At 38.7% G+C, this 15501-nt stretch overlaps 1 protein-coding gene across 6 annotated transcripts in view; it reads left to right on the top strand.

Annotated features, from left to right (window-relative positions):
* The window catches only part of NR6A1 (nuclear receptor subfamily 6 group A member 1), a 224907-nt gene that overhangs the window by 146666 nt on the left and 62740 nt on the right, over nt 1-15501 (top strand). The window contains exon 1 of one of the 6 annotated variants that reach the window (XM_042963341.1): nt 10853-10991. The exons of the other annotated variants lie outside the window; for them this stretch is intronic. Coding sequence (XP_042819275.1) covers nt 10976-10991 — 16 coding nt within the window. The 5' untranslated portion in view covers nt 10853-10975. Of the gene's footprint in view, nt 1-10852; nt 10992-15501 lie in introns of those variants that run through there. 6 annotated transcript variants of the gene reach the window in all.

Raw genomic sequence — 15501 nt, 5'->3', positions numbered from 1 at the left:
AAAAAAAATTTTTTTTAAGTATTTAAAATATGCAACACCCATTAATGGAACACTTTGCTGCTGTTAAATATAATCTTTACAAATAATAATTAAGTATATTATAAATACGTATATATTATATTTAAGATTATATAATCTTTAAATCTTCAAGTATTTAATAACATCGGAGACTATAATATGCTGAGTGGAAAAAAAAACTATATGTAATATATTTGAATTTTGTAAAAAAAATAACCATGAAAAGTACGTGTATGCAGAAACACAAAAGATATCAGGAAGTACACCAAAATATAATTACTGTTTCTTGTGGTTCTGTCTAGGTAGTGAGATTCAGAGTGGTTTGTTGCCTTTATATTTTTTTTGTTTTCTGGGTTTTTGTTTTGTTTCGTTTTTTTAAAGTAAGCTCTATGCCCAGCGTGGGGCTTGAACTCAACAACCCCCACATAGAGAGTCACATGTTCTACCAACTTGAGCCAACCATGTGCCCTTGCTTTTTTAATTTTTTTTTCTCTGAGGAACATATGTTACTTTATGATAAGAAAAGAAACATTGTCCTAAATAATATTAACTATAAATTTATTGAAAATCTACTGTATGGCAACCATAGTGTTAAAACATTTTTCATATATCTCTTTTAAAGATTTTATTTTTAAGCAGTCTCCACACCCAACATGCGGCTTAAACTTACAACCCCAAGAAAAGTTTTATGCTCCACCAGCTGACCAGCCAGGCACATCAAGATTATCTCTTTTAGTTCTCAGAGACTCTGTGGAGTAGGTACTATTAACTTACTTTATAGATGAGGAAATTGAGACCAAAGTTAGGCAATTTACCTTGTCACAAAGCTAGTAAAAGCAGATCCAAAATTTGAATCTTGATTTAACCCTAGAATTTGCTTGCTTACATTTTTTATTCTGTTTTCCTATTAAAAAAATAGTCCTGTATGTGAGAGAATGGGGGTTGAGTTCCAGCTTTAGGATGTCCTAGAGCAGCATAGAAGGTATTGTCCCTTGTGCTGCAGTATGTATCCCATATATCTGTTCCCCTTTACTCAACATGTTTAAAGGTCAAGTTGGCAAAAACCTGAGTTCCCAAGCCCTGGATTAGATCATAATTCAGCATTCATCAGAGAGGAAGATGAGTGAACATACACAGAGATGCAGCAGGTAATAGGAAAATATTAGGGGAGCGATGCCCCTTTCCTCAACTTGCCAAGCAGTGATAGGTTTACCCTATTGATAGTAAAGATGCCCAAAGCCTTTGGAATTAGATAGTCTTCCAGTGGGAAAGTGAGGGCACAAACCGAATGGTCCCGGGGTTTCTAAATCCTTTCAGTGACATGTGAGCATAGTGTTGTGAGCATTGTGTTGTGTTGTTAAAGATAATTTTAGTTATTTTGATCTGTGTACTTATGTAATCAGTAACCCTGTGGAGTAACTCTTAATGGTTATGGAAACTGAGCTCAGAGAATTGACAGTGCCCTGCCCAAATTTACCAAAACTGTTAGAAGTTGTATCCTTCGTATTTAATTTTGTCTAACTCCAAAGCATGTAATTTCAGTCTGGTTTTTATTTTAATTAGCTGTTTCAGTAGAATTATAGATTCTTGGGGAAGCTTAGGCTTCTCCCTCCCCCACCCAATTCATCAAACGTGAATCAAGTACCCATTTTGTGCAAGTTTCTGTGATAGGTACCAGGAATAGAGACATGAATCAGATCTTGTCCCTGTTCTTGTAATACTCATAGATCCATGGATAGGCAGGCATACAAAAAGATGAAATTGTAGAAATTAATAGAATTGGAACCTTTGGGGCAAGGAAGAATTGGAGAAGACTATAGTGTCAGAATTAGTTGAGAATTAAATAATTCATAGAAACTAGCCAGGCAGAAGCAACAACATATGCAAAGGCATATTGCAGAAGCTGCAAATAGCACTGTTTGTTGAGAGTATTGGGAATATGAGAAGAGGGAATGGAGAGGAGAATGATGAGGAGCTTGATCATGAAGGTCCTTGTAAGCTTGGGAAGTTGCTTTATTCTGAAAGTAATGACAGGTTTTCAAGGTTTTATTTGAGATCTAGAAAGCAGCCAGAGTAGAGAATGGATTGGGAGGGAATGGGTATGATGAGGCAGGGATAGAGAAAAGAGATGTAGAAAAAAAAACAGGAACTAACAAGACACACCTATAATGAAGCTCTTGAAATAAACCAGATGAGAGATAATGGTGGTCAAGAATAGTACAATACAGATGAAAAAATATATATGGATTTAGAAATATTTGTTTCACTTTATATTATTAGATGTATACATACATAGGAAATACATAAAATAATATAATGAGGGGTGCCTGGGTGACTCAGTTGGTTAAACAGCCGACTCTTGATTTTGGCTTAGGTCATGATTTTGTGGCTCATGATTTTGAGCCCCAAGTCAGACTCTGCGCTGACTGTGCAGAGCCTGTTTGGGATTCTCTATCTCCCTCACTCTCTTCCCCTCCCCTACTCGGCACGCGCACGAGCGCTCTCTCTCTCAATAAATAAATAAACTTAAAAAAAAAAAACAAAAACACCTTTAAGGAGCGCCTAGGTGTCTCAGTCAGTTAAGCATCCGACTTCAGCTCAGGTCATGATCTCACGGTTCGTGGGTTTTGAGCCCCACATCGGGCTCTGTACTGACAGCTCAGAGCCTGGAGCCTGCTTCGGATTCTGTGTCTCCCTCTCTCTGCCCTTTGCCTGCTCACACTCTGTCTCTCTCTCTGTCTCAAAAATAAATAAACATTAAAAAGAAAATCTTTAAATAAAGTGTTGTAATGAACCATGTACCCAGCCTCAGTAACTATCATCCAGTCTCTAATTCTGTCCCATGCGTACCCCCACCCACTTTCTCCCCTTCCATATTATTTTGAGTCATGTAATTTTTGTATCATGTAATTTCGTCCATTAATATTCTGGTATATACCTCTACAAGATATTTTTTATCTACAGATTTCTCCATCTTTTTTTTCCTTCTAATTAGTTTAAGAGATTGAGTAATTTGTCTTGATGAGTTACCACAACCCAGAGTTTGCTAATTGCATTTTTGTGCTGTAGATGAATGTGTTCCTCTCTAGTTCTTTTTTTATTTTAGTTGTTGGATCTAGAGGCTTGATCATCTTCAGATTCAACTTTTTTGACAAGACTATTTTATGGGCGTGTTGAGTTCTTACACCAGAAGATATGTTACTGTCTTATTCTCTTATTTTAGCTGTTGATGGTCAATATCTAGGATCTATTATTTCAGAGTAATATTCTAATTCCAGTATTTTTTGTTCATATATTTATTGGAATGCTTCTATGAAGAGAAAATTATCCATTGCTGTTTATTATCCTGTGGTATATTTCACTTAGGAAAGGCAGGATAAATACATGATTCTTTCCCTTTATGTAAACGTTTTCAAAATGCTGTGTTGGTTTTCTAGCATTGTTCAATGGTGACAAAATTTGCTTAGAATCCTGAATAATTTATGGATTTAAGCATTTGTATTCCAGTTAATTGTAATTTTTTTTTAAAAAGAATACTCAGATTGCCCCATCTTTGGTTAGAGAGTGGCTGCTTTGGCAGCTTTTTGAGGGGATTGAAAAGACCGAATGGTGACAGGTTGAATGTGGGTGAGGTCAAAGGGGAGAAAGGAGTCAAGGAAAGAGTCTTTTTGACTTGGGAGTTGAGGCCATGCCCTGAAACAAGGAGCCCAGAAAGAGGAACAGGTTTTAAAGAGAGGACATGTTTGGACATGTCTGAGATGCTTACGATTGCTAGGTGGAAATGCCCAAGAGGCAGCTGGATATCAAGATGTAAGGCTCAGCAGAGTAATCCAAGACTCCAGGACCCAGGATAGGGCTCAATTGCTATGTGTAGTTGACTCAGGTTGGGATTATGTGTGTTATATTTTGATAAAAATCAATCTCTTTGCTATCTGAAGCCAGGTTCTACCCCAAAGCAAGATTAGTAAGCCCCTGTTGCCTTCTCTTTTTGTTGTGCCTATCCTTAGTCAGGTTCAATCTCTAGTAGAGCAGAAAGGACAGGGTTGGTTGCAGGTAGAATTGCCACTTGGCTGGTTTACAACCGGTCCTGTTGGTTTTCAGATTTATTACACCCAATCCCTCAATTAGAGGAGAGCTCTGTGTATGGGTAGGATTTATTGGATTTGGAATTGAGGCTGAGTGAACTGGTTTTGGCTTTGCAGGAATGGCCTACTGTAACCTTTTTGTGAGTATTTGTATTCTTGAAAGATTTTCTCATCCTCTTCCGTGTTCCTGTGCTCTGAAGCAACCATTTTCCTTTCTTCCCTCCTCTAGTCAACAAATCTTCATTAAGCACCTGTTTTTTGTCAGGTACTGGGGATACATTGGTGAACAAGAATAAGGGGCACAGTTCCCTGCCTTCATATAGCTTGGAATCTAGTGGGAGATATATATATGTTAATCAAAAGATCACTAGCAACATGTGACTCCACACTAATATAGGAACTCTGCAAATAGGACATATTGGTTAGAAATCTTATTCAACCAGTGCTGAACCTTCATTTATTGGAAGATTACAAGTCATATAAAACAAAAGTCCTGACACATAAAGGACTCTGAAGTGGAGTTCATCCAGGGAGAAAAGCTTCCTATGAAGTAAGGCGAAAGATTTAGAAAATATGGAAATTAACACACCATTAAATTTAATAAGAGAACTGCACATACCCACCTCACAAAACACATACACCAAGAACCTTCTGATTGCCTTAGCATGTTATGAATGCCTACTATATGCTAAATCCAGGGCTGGACCCTGGGCTTACCAAGGCTTGCTCTTTGGGGGTGTATTCAGATTAATAAGGAAGATAGAATGGTAAAATAAAAATACTAAATGATATGTACTGTCATGGAATATTTTAGGAATCCCAGGCAGTATGGAAGAAGGGTGTGATTTGACTCTGTCTGATTTGAGGGCTGAGAGGATGGAGTCTTAGAATACCTTACAGTGGAGGTGATATTTAAATTGATTCCAGAAAGATGAGTAAGTGGTAGTGGAAACAATAAGGAAGTAGTGAGAAGAGTTGTTCCAGGCAAATGGAATAGTTTAGCATACTTGCACTACAAGTGATTCAGTATAGTTGGTGATGGATGCTTACAGAGTGGTGATAGATGAAGCTAGAGAAATCAGCAGGGGCTGGATTAGTAAAGGATGTGGACCTTTATTCTGCAGTGCCTGGAAGCCATTGATGGGCACAGTGACATTATGCTACAGTTATTGGTGGCTTGTGGGGGGGGGTATTTTACAGTCCTTTGCCCAGATTCCTCACTTACATATAACTTAATTACTTATTGGCAGAAACCTCTTGTATTATCTGATCCCCCCACCCCCCATCTGGGTTAGGCAGATGGATGGATGGATGATGGAAAATGAAACAACTTCAAAAAGTCAGGGCTGAAACCAGAGTCTGAAAACTATTGGGCTTCAAGTACTTTTCCTTTTTAGGGGCACCAGAGGAGAAAGGTTCTCTGTCCATTTGCTGTGTCCCTAAATCTTATTTTTACTACTTAAATATTTTTTTTCTTTCATTTACACATGTGGCTTAATAATAGTTTGAGCTGTTGTAATATTCATAGCCACAGTACTTATTTCCATTAATCTCTGGTCTGGCCTGGTCTTAATTGTGAAGAAGATAAACAGGCAGGGGCACAATATAGGATGAGTAAGTCTCATGCTATAATCTGTTTTTAATTGTGATACTTTAAAATTTTACACACAGGGGCATCTGGATGGCTCAGTTGGTTGAGCGTCTGACTTTAGCCCAGGTCATGATCTCACAGTTCATGAGTTTGAGCCCCACATTGAGCTCACAGTTGTCAATACAGAGCCTGCTTTGGATTCTCTGTCCCCACCGCCCCGCCCCTCCCCTGCTCATGCTTTCTCAAAAATAAATAAAGCATTTAAAAATAAATCAAAAAATTTTACACACAGAGTCTTGCCTGGAGAATTAAGGAGATTTTTTTTAAAATGGAGGGATGGCTTACTCGTTCCAGATTCTTCAGTTTGTTGGTGGGAAACTGATCCAATTAAATACCATACCCATATTTAAGTTGCCTTGTTTCAAAAATGTCTTTCCTTAGTTGATTTTTGCAAATTAGGATCCAAATAAGGTACATACATTGCATTGGGTTGTTATATATAAGGCAATTAAGAAAATTTTTTTTCTTTTAATTTTTATTTATTTTTGACAGAGAGAGAGAGAGTGCATGAGCAGGGGAGGGGCAGAGAGAGAGGGAGACACAGAATCCGAAGCAAGATCCAGGCTCTGAGCTGTGAGCACAGAGCCCGACGCGGGCTTGAACTCACAGACTGCAAGATCATGACCTGAGCCAAAGTCGGACACTCAACCAACTGAGCCACCCAGGCGCCCCTATATAAGGCAATTTTAAAATCACACCCTATAGTCTTTTCTTCCTTAAGCCAGTTACGTTACTCTTCTGCATACAGATTTCATTCTGGATTTTTGTTTGTTTACTTTCTTTTTAAGTTTATTTATTTTGAGAGAGAGAGAAAGTGGGGGAGGGACAGAGGAGAGAGCAAGAATCCCAAGCAGACTCCACACCATCAGCACAGAGCCTGATGTGGGGCTCGATCCCACAACCCTGGGAATCATGACCTGAGCTGAAATAAAGAGTTGGACACTCAACCAGCTGAGCCACCCAGGTACCCCTCATTCCTGACTTTATAGCAAAGGCATTAAAAAGTCTTTTGGGATCTCCCTGGCTCTACCCGTTCCTTCAAGTCCTGAAATATCTTTCCTATCTGTCTGCTTACAGAACTACAAGGTTCAGCTCAAATGTAAGGCCCTCTCTGTGGCATCAGGCTCCAATCTAATGAATTATCCATTCTTTTTGTTTCCTTAATACTTAGTACCCATCTGTTACACTAGTCATAACATCCTATTGTTGGTTATCTGTTTAGTATTTGTACTACAAGTAGGTTAGTGTGGAGTGGTAGAAAATGAAGCTGGAGAAGTCAGCAGGTGGTGAGTACCTCTAGGGCTAGGATCACATAATATTAATTTGAGTCATCTCAGGCAGCCTGGTGCCTAGCTTATAGGAGATACTCAATGAATGTTTGTAGAATTGAATGAAAAACCCATTTCTAGAATATTTTTAGTTTCCAACTTTGAGGGGTGTTTTTTGTTTGTTTCTTGTTTCCTGAACTATGAATTCCCCTCTCCACTCCAGGAGAAAAGGCAAAACTGGAAATCATATCTAAGTATGTTCTTTGTTGTTCTTGTTCTATATTCAGGAGGTTTGCTCGTTAGTCTTAGGTAGTATGGATTTCACCTGGCTGTGTTTCATTATTCCTGTTCCGTTGAATTCAACTCTTTCCTTTGCCATAGGGAATGTTTGTATCAAAAGATCTGACAGATGAGAACCCGAGACCTTGGGCTCTTGTTTTTTGTTGTTTGCAAGGTTAAAAAGGAATTTAAAATATTTTCTGCATACTTATTTTCTGAAATGGATAGAGGTTTTCTAACTAGTCCTCCTCCATCACAGTGGTCATATGGCTTTCACTCTACATCAGACTTTCATTGAAACTTATTAAAGATAAGGCTGAAATAACTCCAGTGACTGGCCACTAGAATTGCTCTCTTTGTTTTACTTGAAGGACCAAGTATTACATCTTGATACCTCTCTTTAGCTTCAGATCTACAGTCTCCTTTGAAAGCTGCCATTTGAATAAACAGATAGGAAATAATGTTGAATAGTAACATCCGAGAGGGTTTGTTTCTTTTATTCAAGATCTGTGGCATAATGGAAGAAATAAGGGACTAAGATACTTGGTTCTGGTCTTTGTTGGTCTGATGACTCTTGCCTCTTCCTTTCATTGGGCCTCAGTTTCCTCATTTATAAAATGAAAGTGGAACCAGTCTCTTGCAATATTAACTAAGGTTCTGCCATTCACAATTTAGACTCAGCTTTTAAATTCTTAGATATGTAGTATGTAAATGGTTAGATGTAGAATTTTGTTCATCTACTTTTTTCTATATTACAAAGCTAGTATTAGTAAAAATGTTGCTGATGTCTTATTTTCTTTTTTCTCCTTCCCATTCATAAATTCTAGGGATCCTTTTAATCTCTTTAAATGATCTCTTACAATGGTTTGTAACAATCTTACTGGGACCCTTAATTAAGATTTACAGTTTGTCTTTTGCATTCACATGGTAAATGAGATGTATGTTCATGTTCTCTTTCCCCTTCCTCCCTGTAGAACCTATAAAGGACTTTAGGGGCACCTGGGTGGCTCAGTCGGTTGAGCATCCAACTTCGGCTCTGGTCATGATCTCATGGCTCATGGGTTTGAGCCCCATGTCACGCTCTCTGCTGACAGCTCAGAGCTTGGAGCCTGCTTCAGAGTCTGTGTCTCCATCTCTCCCTGCTCCACCCCCCCCCCCCCCCCCCCCGCTGGTACTCTGTCTCTTTCTCAAAAATAAATAAACATTAAAACAATTTAAAAAAAATTTTTTTAAAGAACGTATAAAGGACTTAAAAAAAAAAAAAAACTATGGGACTGAGGATGTTGAAGAATATGACTCTGTATCCAAAGATTAAGATTTACCCATCTTCTTTTTTTTTTTTTAATTTTTTTTTTTTTTAACATTTATTTTTGAGACAGAGAGAGACAGAGCATGAACGGGGGAGGGTCACAGAGAGAGGGAGACACAGAATCTGAAACAGGCTCCAGGTTCTGAGCTGTCAGCACAGAGCCCGACGCGGGGCTCGAACCCACGGACCATGAGATCATGACCTGAGCCGAAGTCGGACGCTTAACCGACCGAGCCACCCAGGCGCCCCTACCCATCTTCTTAAACTATGTTAAAGATTTGTTCTTGGGGCGCCTGGGTGGCTTGGTCGGTTGGGCTTCCGACTTCAGCTCAGGTCATGATCTCATGGTCCATGAGTTCGAGCCCTGCGTCGGTTTCTGTGCTGACAGCTCAGAGCCCGGAGCCTGTTTCAGATTCTGTGTCTCCCTCTCTCTCTGCCCCTCCCCCACTCATGCTCTGTCTCTCTCTGTCTCAAAAATAAATAAACGTTAAAAAAAAAAAAAAGATTTGTTCCTGGGCTTATGAGTATATTAAGGATTATTGCTAAGCCTTACCCTTAAAAATCAAAGGCACTGCTTCACTCTTGATCCTGGGAGCCGGACTGATAACTTCCCATTTTGTCGTGTCTTCAAAGGTTGGTGCAGTGAAAGCAAAGATGCTTACTACCCCTCTCTTGTATGCAGGTGCTGAGTTTTAGATATACCTGTATCCTTCAGGGAGACAGAGAGCTATCCTTTGAAGGAGTGTTCCCAATTGAATTGCTGGTACACTTTCCCCTTATTCAGCTTTCCCCCGTCATTCTTTTATAGTCACTTTACTAAAATTATGAGAGCTGTGTTAAGTTCCACAGAGACTGAGAAGAAAATCTCTATTAATTTCCTATAAGACTGGGAGTGGGGAAACTGGTTGATGTGTTTCTGTTGGGGTGAGATATGTGGTGGCAATAGCAGAACATTTATTTTTAGGCAGGTAAATTATAACCTTTTTCTTCTCTAAATCATTGGTCACTTTTTCTTTAGGCCCTACTTTGTAAGATAACCCCAATGGTCTCTATTAGTTGGAGAAGCCCTCTTAGTAACAGTAGTAGCAATATTTGCCCTTCTGTTATATGGCTGCCAAGTGACAGACTCCACTCCCACTCCAAGGAGGGTCTCCTCTTTTTTCTGGAACACTGCTATAAAATGTGCCTAGCCTGAAGTTATTCCCAAGGCTAGGCTAAGGAGAAAGGGAGATTTCGTAGGATGCAACAATTTTGCATGGTTAAAAAACATTTATCACTGGGAATCTGTCTGTCTTTAGGTCATCCCACCTTCTTTGAGGAGCTTGCTCTGTTTTTGTTTCCTGCCATCTCAATGGATAGCTGAATGTTTGACATCATCTGTCATTAGCATATGGCTCAGACTTGCCAGCCTCTGTGGCTCTGTGGCATGGTTTGAGCGCGTATATGCATAAACACACTCCCCTGTGTGTTACTAGTATGGTTCACCATCAGGGAGGCATAGCGTAAGATTGCTTAAGATCTTAGGAGTTTTAAGGAATGAAGCTTACTTTAAAGATTTAAGCTTTGGGCTGGGGGCAGGGAATGATATTTCTAACCTTTGTGCATTCTAAAAGGATTTTGCAGACCTAGTTTTCTTTCTCCACATTTTGACATGAATGTGTATAACCAGAGCATGGAAATTAAGGGCCAGAATTAAAGTGAACCCTGCAGATATCAGAGTTCCGTGTTTTAATTTTCTCAGAAGAATTTGCCTTGTCATTGTTTATTATAATGACAAAAAGCAGGGAATCCCAGTCTTACCCTCCCCCTTCAACCCAATACATGCATAACATGGAGTTTTTGTTTTGTGTTTTCCTTGTGCCAAATATTTCAACTTTCTAAAATTTCTAATCCAGAATATAGGAAAATATAGTATAGAATAGCTCTTGAAAGGAAAAGGAGAAAAAATGCCAGGTATTAGAACCCTTTTAAATTAAATGAAAACTAAGTCTTCTAAAAGGCTGCCTTTTAATTTTAAGATCACAGTTTAAAGAAGTCCAGAGGAGTATTTCCTATTAAATGTTGCCACAATACTTTTCAGAGAGACGTGCTAGGCAGTGTTGTTAACTAAAGAAAATAAGTCTATCAGTTCCACTTAGATAACCTTTGGTAATAAACGAACTCCATACACGTTGTGACCTTAGCGCCTGAACTTTCTAATCACATGACTGGCTTGTAAACTGACCTGTGAGGATGACTGTCGTAGTCCCAGCTAAGAGAAATTGGCCAAGTGTCGGAAGGGTGGTCATCAAGCTGGACTTGTCCCGTAATCTCTGTTTCTTCATGGCTGCGATAGAACTTCTCAACAGACTCCGAGAAGCATGAAATGGAGACATGGGAAGGTAAGGGAATTGACTGTTTAAGTTTGGGCCCAAATCTGAGGTTTAGAAATTTTCTTTGAAGGTTTAGAACAAATAGTACCCTTGAGGGAGGTGGGAGGCAGTCCAGTCCTTTTTTGTGTCTTGGCAAAATTCAGCCAATAAGTTTTCATATACATTGCAATTGGGTATAAATGTTTTGGAATGTAGAAGAGCAAGGGAGAAATATAGTAAATTAATTGTTGTGGTTGATGATTTTAAGAGAGCGGGGGAAAAAAAGAAAAAAACTGGATTTAAATTTTACAGTGACTTGAAAAAAATTGTAAACTTCACTTTTCATCACAATCCTTACATAAAGTTTACATTTTAAAAAATTGTTCTGCTTACCTCTTGACAGAATTTGTTTATATTTTAAATTCCTTAATCCAGTTCACCATCTGTGAAAGCCTTATTTAGTACTGTTAATTATAGATAGTATTGGGGTCATGAGGCCGTTGATAAGGCAGCCTCATTTCCTTTGGGGGAACTTAGATACTTTACGGTTTGGGGTATAAGACTAAGCCACTGCTAATTTCTTTTTAAGTAGGGTGTTTTTAAAATGGGTAAATTCATTATTCATTCTCTCTCTCTCTCTCTCTCTCTCTCTCTCTCTCTCTCTGTTTCATTATAGCAACTAGTAAGTATTGCAATTTGTGTATTCAGAGATTGGCTCCTTCTTGTGTGAAAAACCCCAGTGCCCCACAACTTTATTACTTGGGCCAGAAAATTCATACACAGCTAAAGAAAAAGCTAGAAGATGACTCTTGGTATTAAAGATTTGCTCTGTTTGTTTGCTGTGTTTATAGAGTCTAAGAGTTTGCCAAAAGTTTGGTTTCTTGTAGGCAAGCTCTGTTGAGCTATAGGCAGAAGAGTTTCAGATTTGAGGTAGTTGGTAAATTTCTGGGATATTAACTAATGAAATAGATAGTCCTAGGAAAGCTTCCTAGTCCCTTGCAGCATGGCTAACATCTGCCACGGACAGCTTTGCAGTTTCATTCTCACTCTGAAGATGCACAAACTGGGGAAGTGGGACCGACTTCCTCCCAAACAACATTATTCTTTATAGTAATACTCCCTCTGCGTTCTTTCCCAGCACCATATATGCCAGAATTATTACCTTTATTGGTTTTTAATGTATATTAGTGGAAACAACAAAATTTGTTGAAATTATCAGTTATATGCAAGACCTATTATTTTTCATTTTGAACAGCTTCCTCTTCTTCCCCCAATATTCACAGAAATTCCTTTATCCTGGGTATACTAGCTTTTCCAGAAAGGAGTCATTTAAGAAGTAAGATTTGCTGTGGATCCATTGGAATAGGAGTTTAAGTATAGGCAGAGATACCAGAGCTGTGGTTACGTAAGTTTGGAAAGGATAGCTCTGGAGGATTTGGATATTTTTCCAGCCAGCTTGAATCTCTTAGTGTCATATAGTCCACAAGTTCTGAAAGAGAAAAAAGATTTGAAGAGAAAGTTCTCACTCAGTTCTAATTTAATTAAGTATTGAAACTTTGATTTTCTTGGCTGTTCAATGACAGAAGATAATTTATGGTACTAAAACAAGGACTTCTATAAAACAAGGAAGTGAATTTTAAAATTTCCACCTGAGTCTTCCATATAAAATTCTAGCAAAGTAAAAAATGAATTATCCCAGCTGAAGGAGATCTTTGGAAGCTTAAAAAGCAAAATCAGACTACTTACAAAAGAGTGCAGTGAAAATGCTACTGTAAAAAAGTGTTGCCTGGTTTTAGATATTGGGCCCTTGTCCATTTAAATTAACCTTTGTCACAGCTGGGCATACAAATGTTTTGTTTTAGTTCACAGAGGGTTAACTCTATTCAAGCTTTCACTGTGGCAGGCCTGATCTGTGGAGTCATACAATCTGGTCTTTCAGCCCTGCCAGTCGCTAGGCAGGAAGTCTTATTTCTTAAGCTATCTTTCAGAATGGGGGGTTGGGATTTGGAGAAAGGTGGGGGAAGGGCCTTGGAGCATCTGTAAGGATCAATAACAGAGAGTGAGCCGCAAGAGAGGCCATTGTGCACACTTCAAGATAGATGCAGCCCTTGTGCATGGCCCCTGCCTGGCAGGACAGACACCTAAAACCAAAACAATGCCACCAAATGAATTCCTTGTGAAAATCAGATTGCTCTTAAAGGAGAAAATACTTTAAAGAGTGCCCTTTTAATGTTGGGAATATTCTCATTCCTCAACTTGGCTAGGATCAGGCAGTCCCCACTAGAAATAACTCCAAATTGATTTTTAAACGGCTTTTGTCCTCATGCTAATACTGTATTGAATTGGAGAGGGTGATCATTTTGGTCTTAGTCACATGCATCAGTGCATTGAGTAATCTTTTTTCTTTCTCTTTCTTTTTCTCTCCCCCCCCCCCTTTTTCTTTTTTATTCTAATGTTTGCTTTACCATACTGGCGTTGGAGGCACCATTAAGGGAATGAAAAAAAACAAAATTTGGTTAGGATTTGAGTAACACATGTGTGAAATCCCTCCCCTGGCAGCTGGTATTGGCTCTTGAAACTTCATCTGAACTAAACAGATGCTCTTAGTGTGTTATTTTGAGATCATTTAAACCAGACTCATAGCCAAGAAATCTTCAAAAATCATAGGTCTTATTTTAAAATGCATTGAAATCATGATATCATGCCACCTTTTACAAATATCATATGGGTATTGATTGAACAGAGTTGCCTGAGCTTAGAAAAGTGAGCAGTTCCCACCAATGAAATTATGATTTTAAAAGCACAACCAAGTATGTTGTAATTTTACTCCAGTCCAGATTTTCATCTTTTGAATTCTTCTTTCCTAAGCCCACCTATAACATTCCTGTTTTACTGTATCCTTTTTTCAGAGGACTAAGGCAGTGGTTCAGTAGGTGCTTTTATGATGCAAATTCTTTATGGCTGTTGGAAAGAGTAATGGAGTCATTGCCGCCTCTCTTCCACTAAACCCCCAAAGTATTGGTGACAACTGATGGTAACAGCTGTGGAAAATGGAATCATAAAGAGACTCTAATATCCTTCTCTCCATTTGAAATCTTTCAGGAATAAATGCATAAACCAACTTAGGGTCCATAATGTGATTTGCAGATACACTATGGAATAGGGTGGGGAGAAAGACCTGCAGTTGAAATGAGCCCCAAGTGTAATTTTATGCTTCTTGAGTTGAGACCTGACATATTCACTTGGACAGTTTTGAGACTTGAGAAAATACATAGATACTTAACAAGATCATCTGGATATTTTTAACCCATCCCTCACCTCTACCCTTATATTAAAAGAAAATCTAGGTTAATCATCACAGACTTTCCTTGATATCATTGTTTTTGCCTCTCTGATACATTATAATTCTGCATTAATATTTAATTTAAACCAAGGGATCAATTCTTTTAATGGATATTTTCCTGAGATACACAAATATTACTAACAAAACTTAGAAGTTCAGTTACCGTTTACATTGTATTAAAATGGGGTATGAAACCTACCATGACCCTTTGAACAATGTGGTCTTTAATGTGCTTTAAGGGGGAGGGCCTAGGGAAGGAAAAGCCATAAAAGTCTTCAGGGTTCAAGATGAGGTTGGGATTTTATCCCATTGCCTTTGTCATTTTCACACACAAACATCACTGCAATCATGTTTGATTTAGCATCCTTAATACAATGAGGTGGGAGAACAAAGGGATATTAGAGGCATAAGTATGGAAACCAAATATTCTCTCTTCCCCTCCAGATTTTTTCAATTCATTTTGTTTTCCCTGTCTCCCCTGCTACTGGGATTTCCTTTTAAACCAATGAAATCCATTCGTTTTTAAGGATCTTCTCTCTGCATGCCTCAGTGGTTTTTTGAGCAATTGAAAAACAAGCCACTCCTCAAATATTTTTTAGCCACGTGAAAAGCCCTTTCCCAAAGACTTGGTAAAAACACCATAATTAGGAAAAATGCATCTACTCCTATTTCAAGGTTGAGAATTTGGGGGCGTTCCTGATGCACAGCTGTTTTACATATTTTGAAAAGCCTGATAGATGTAAAGGTCATTGCTAACTCTAACAAGGTCTTGATGCTCACACTGTCATCCAAGGACCTTGCATTAATTAGGATGAGAAGCATGGAAGGTCAGGAGTCAACTGACTGGTGGGCCTCTGTGAATTGTCATTGGGGCCTGGAAGAATTCCTATAGGATTTTTAGGTGTTAAAACAAAACAAAAACAAAAACAAAAATAAAACCTGCTGCAGCTTCCATGGCCTCTGAGCAGATCCCTTGGTCTGTGTGGTAAGAACTCATTCCCTGTTGCCCAAATGGCTCATAAAAACTTGGTTGCATCTGTTGCTTTGCTGTGTAGCCTTCCCAGTGTTGGGTAAAGAGAATGTCAGCAGCCTGATTCTGTCACTTGGCCAAGTCACTTGACCTCTGTGAGCCTCAATTTCCTCGTAGGTGCAACAGGGGATAGTAATAACCAATCTCACAGGGTTGCTATAGGAATT

This window comes from Panthera tigris, chromosome D4 (assembly GCF_018350195.1).
Source record: "Panthera tigris isolate Pti1 chromosome D4, P.tigris_Pti1_mat1.1, whole genome shotgun sequence".
Lineage (NCBI taxonomy): Eukaryota > Metazoa > Chordata > Mammalia > Carnivora > Felidae > Panthera > Panthera tigris.
This window is presented reverse-complemented; position numbering and strand designations above follow the sequence as displayed.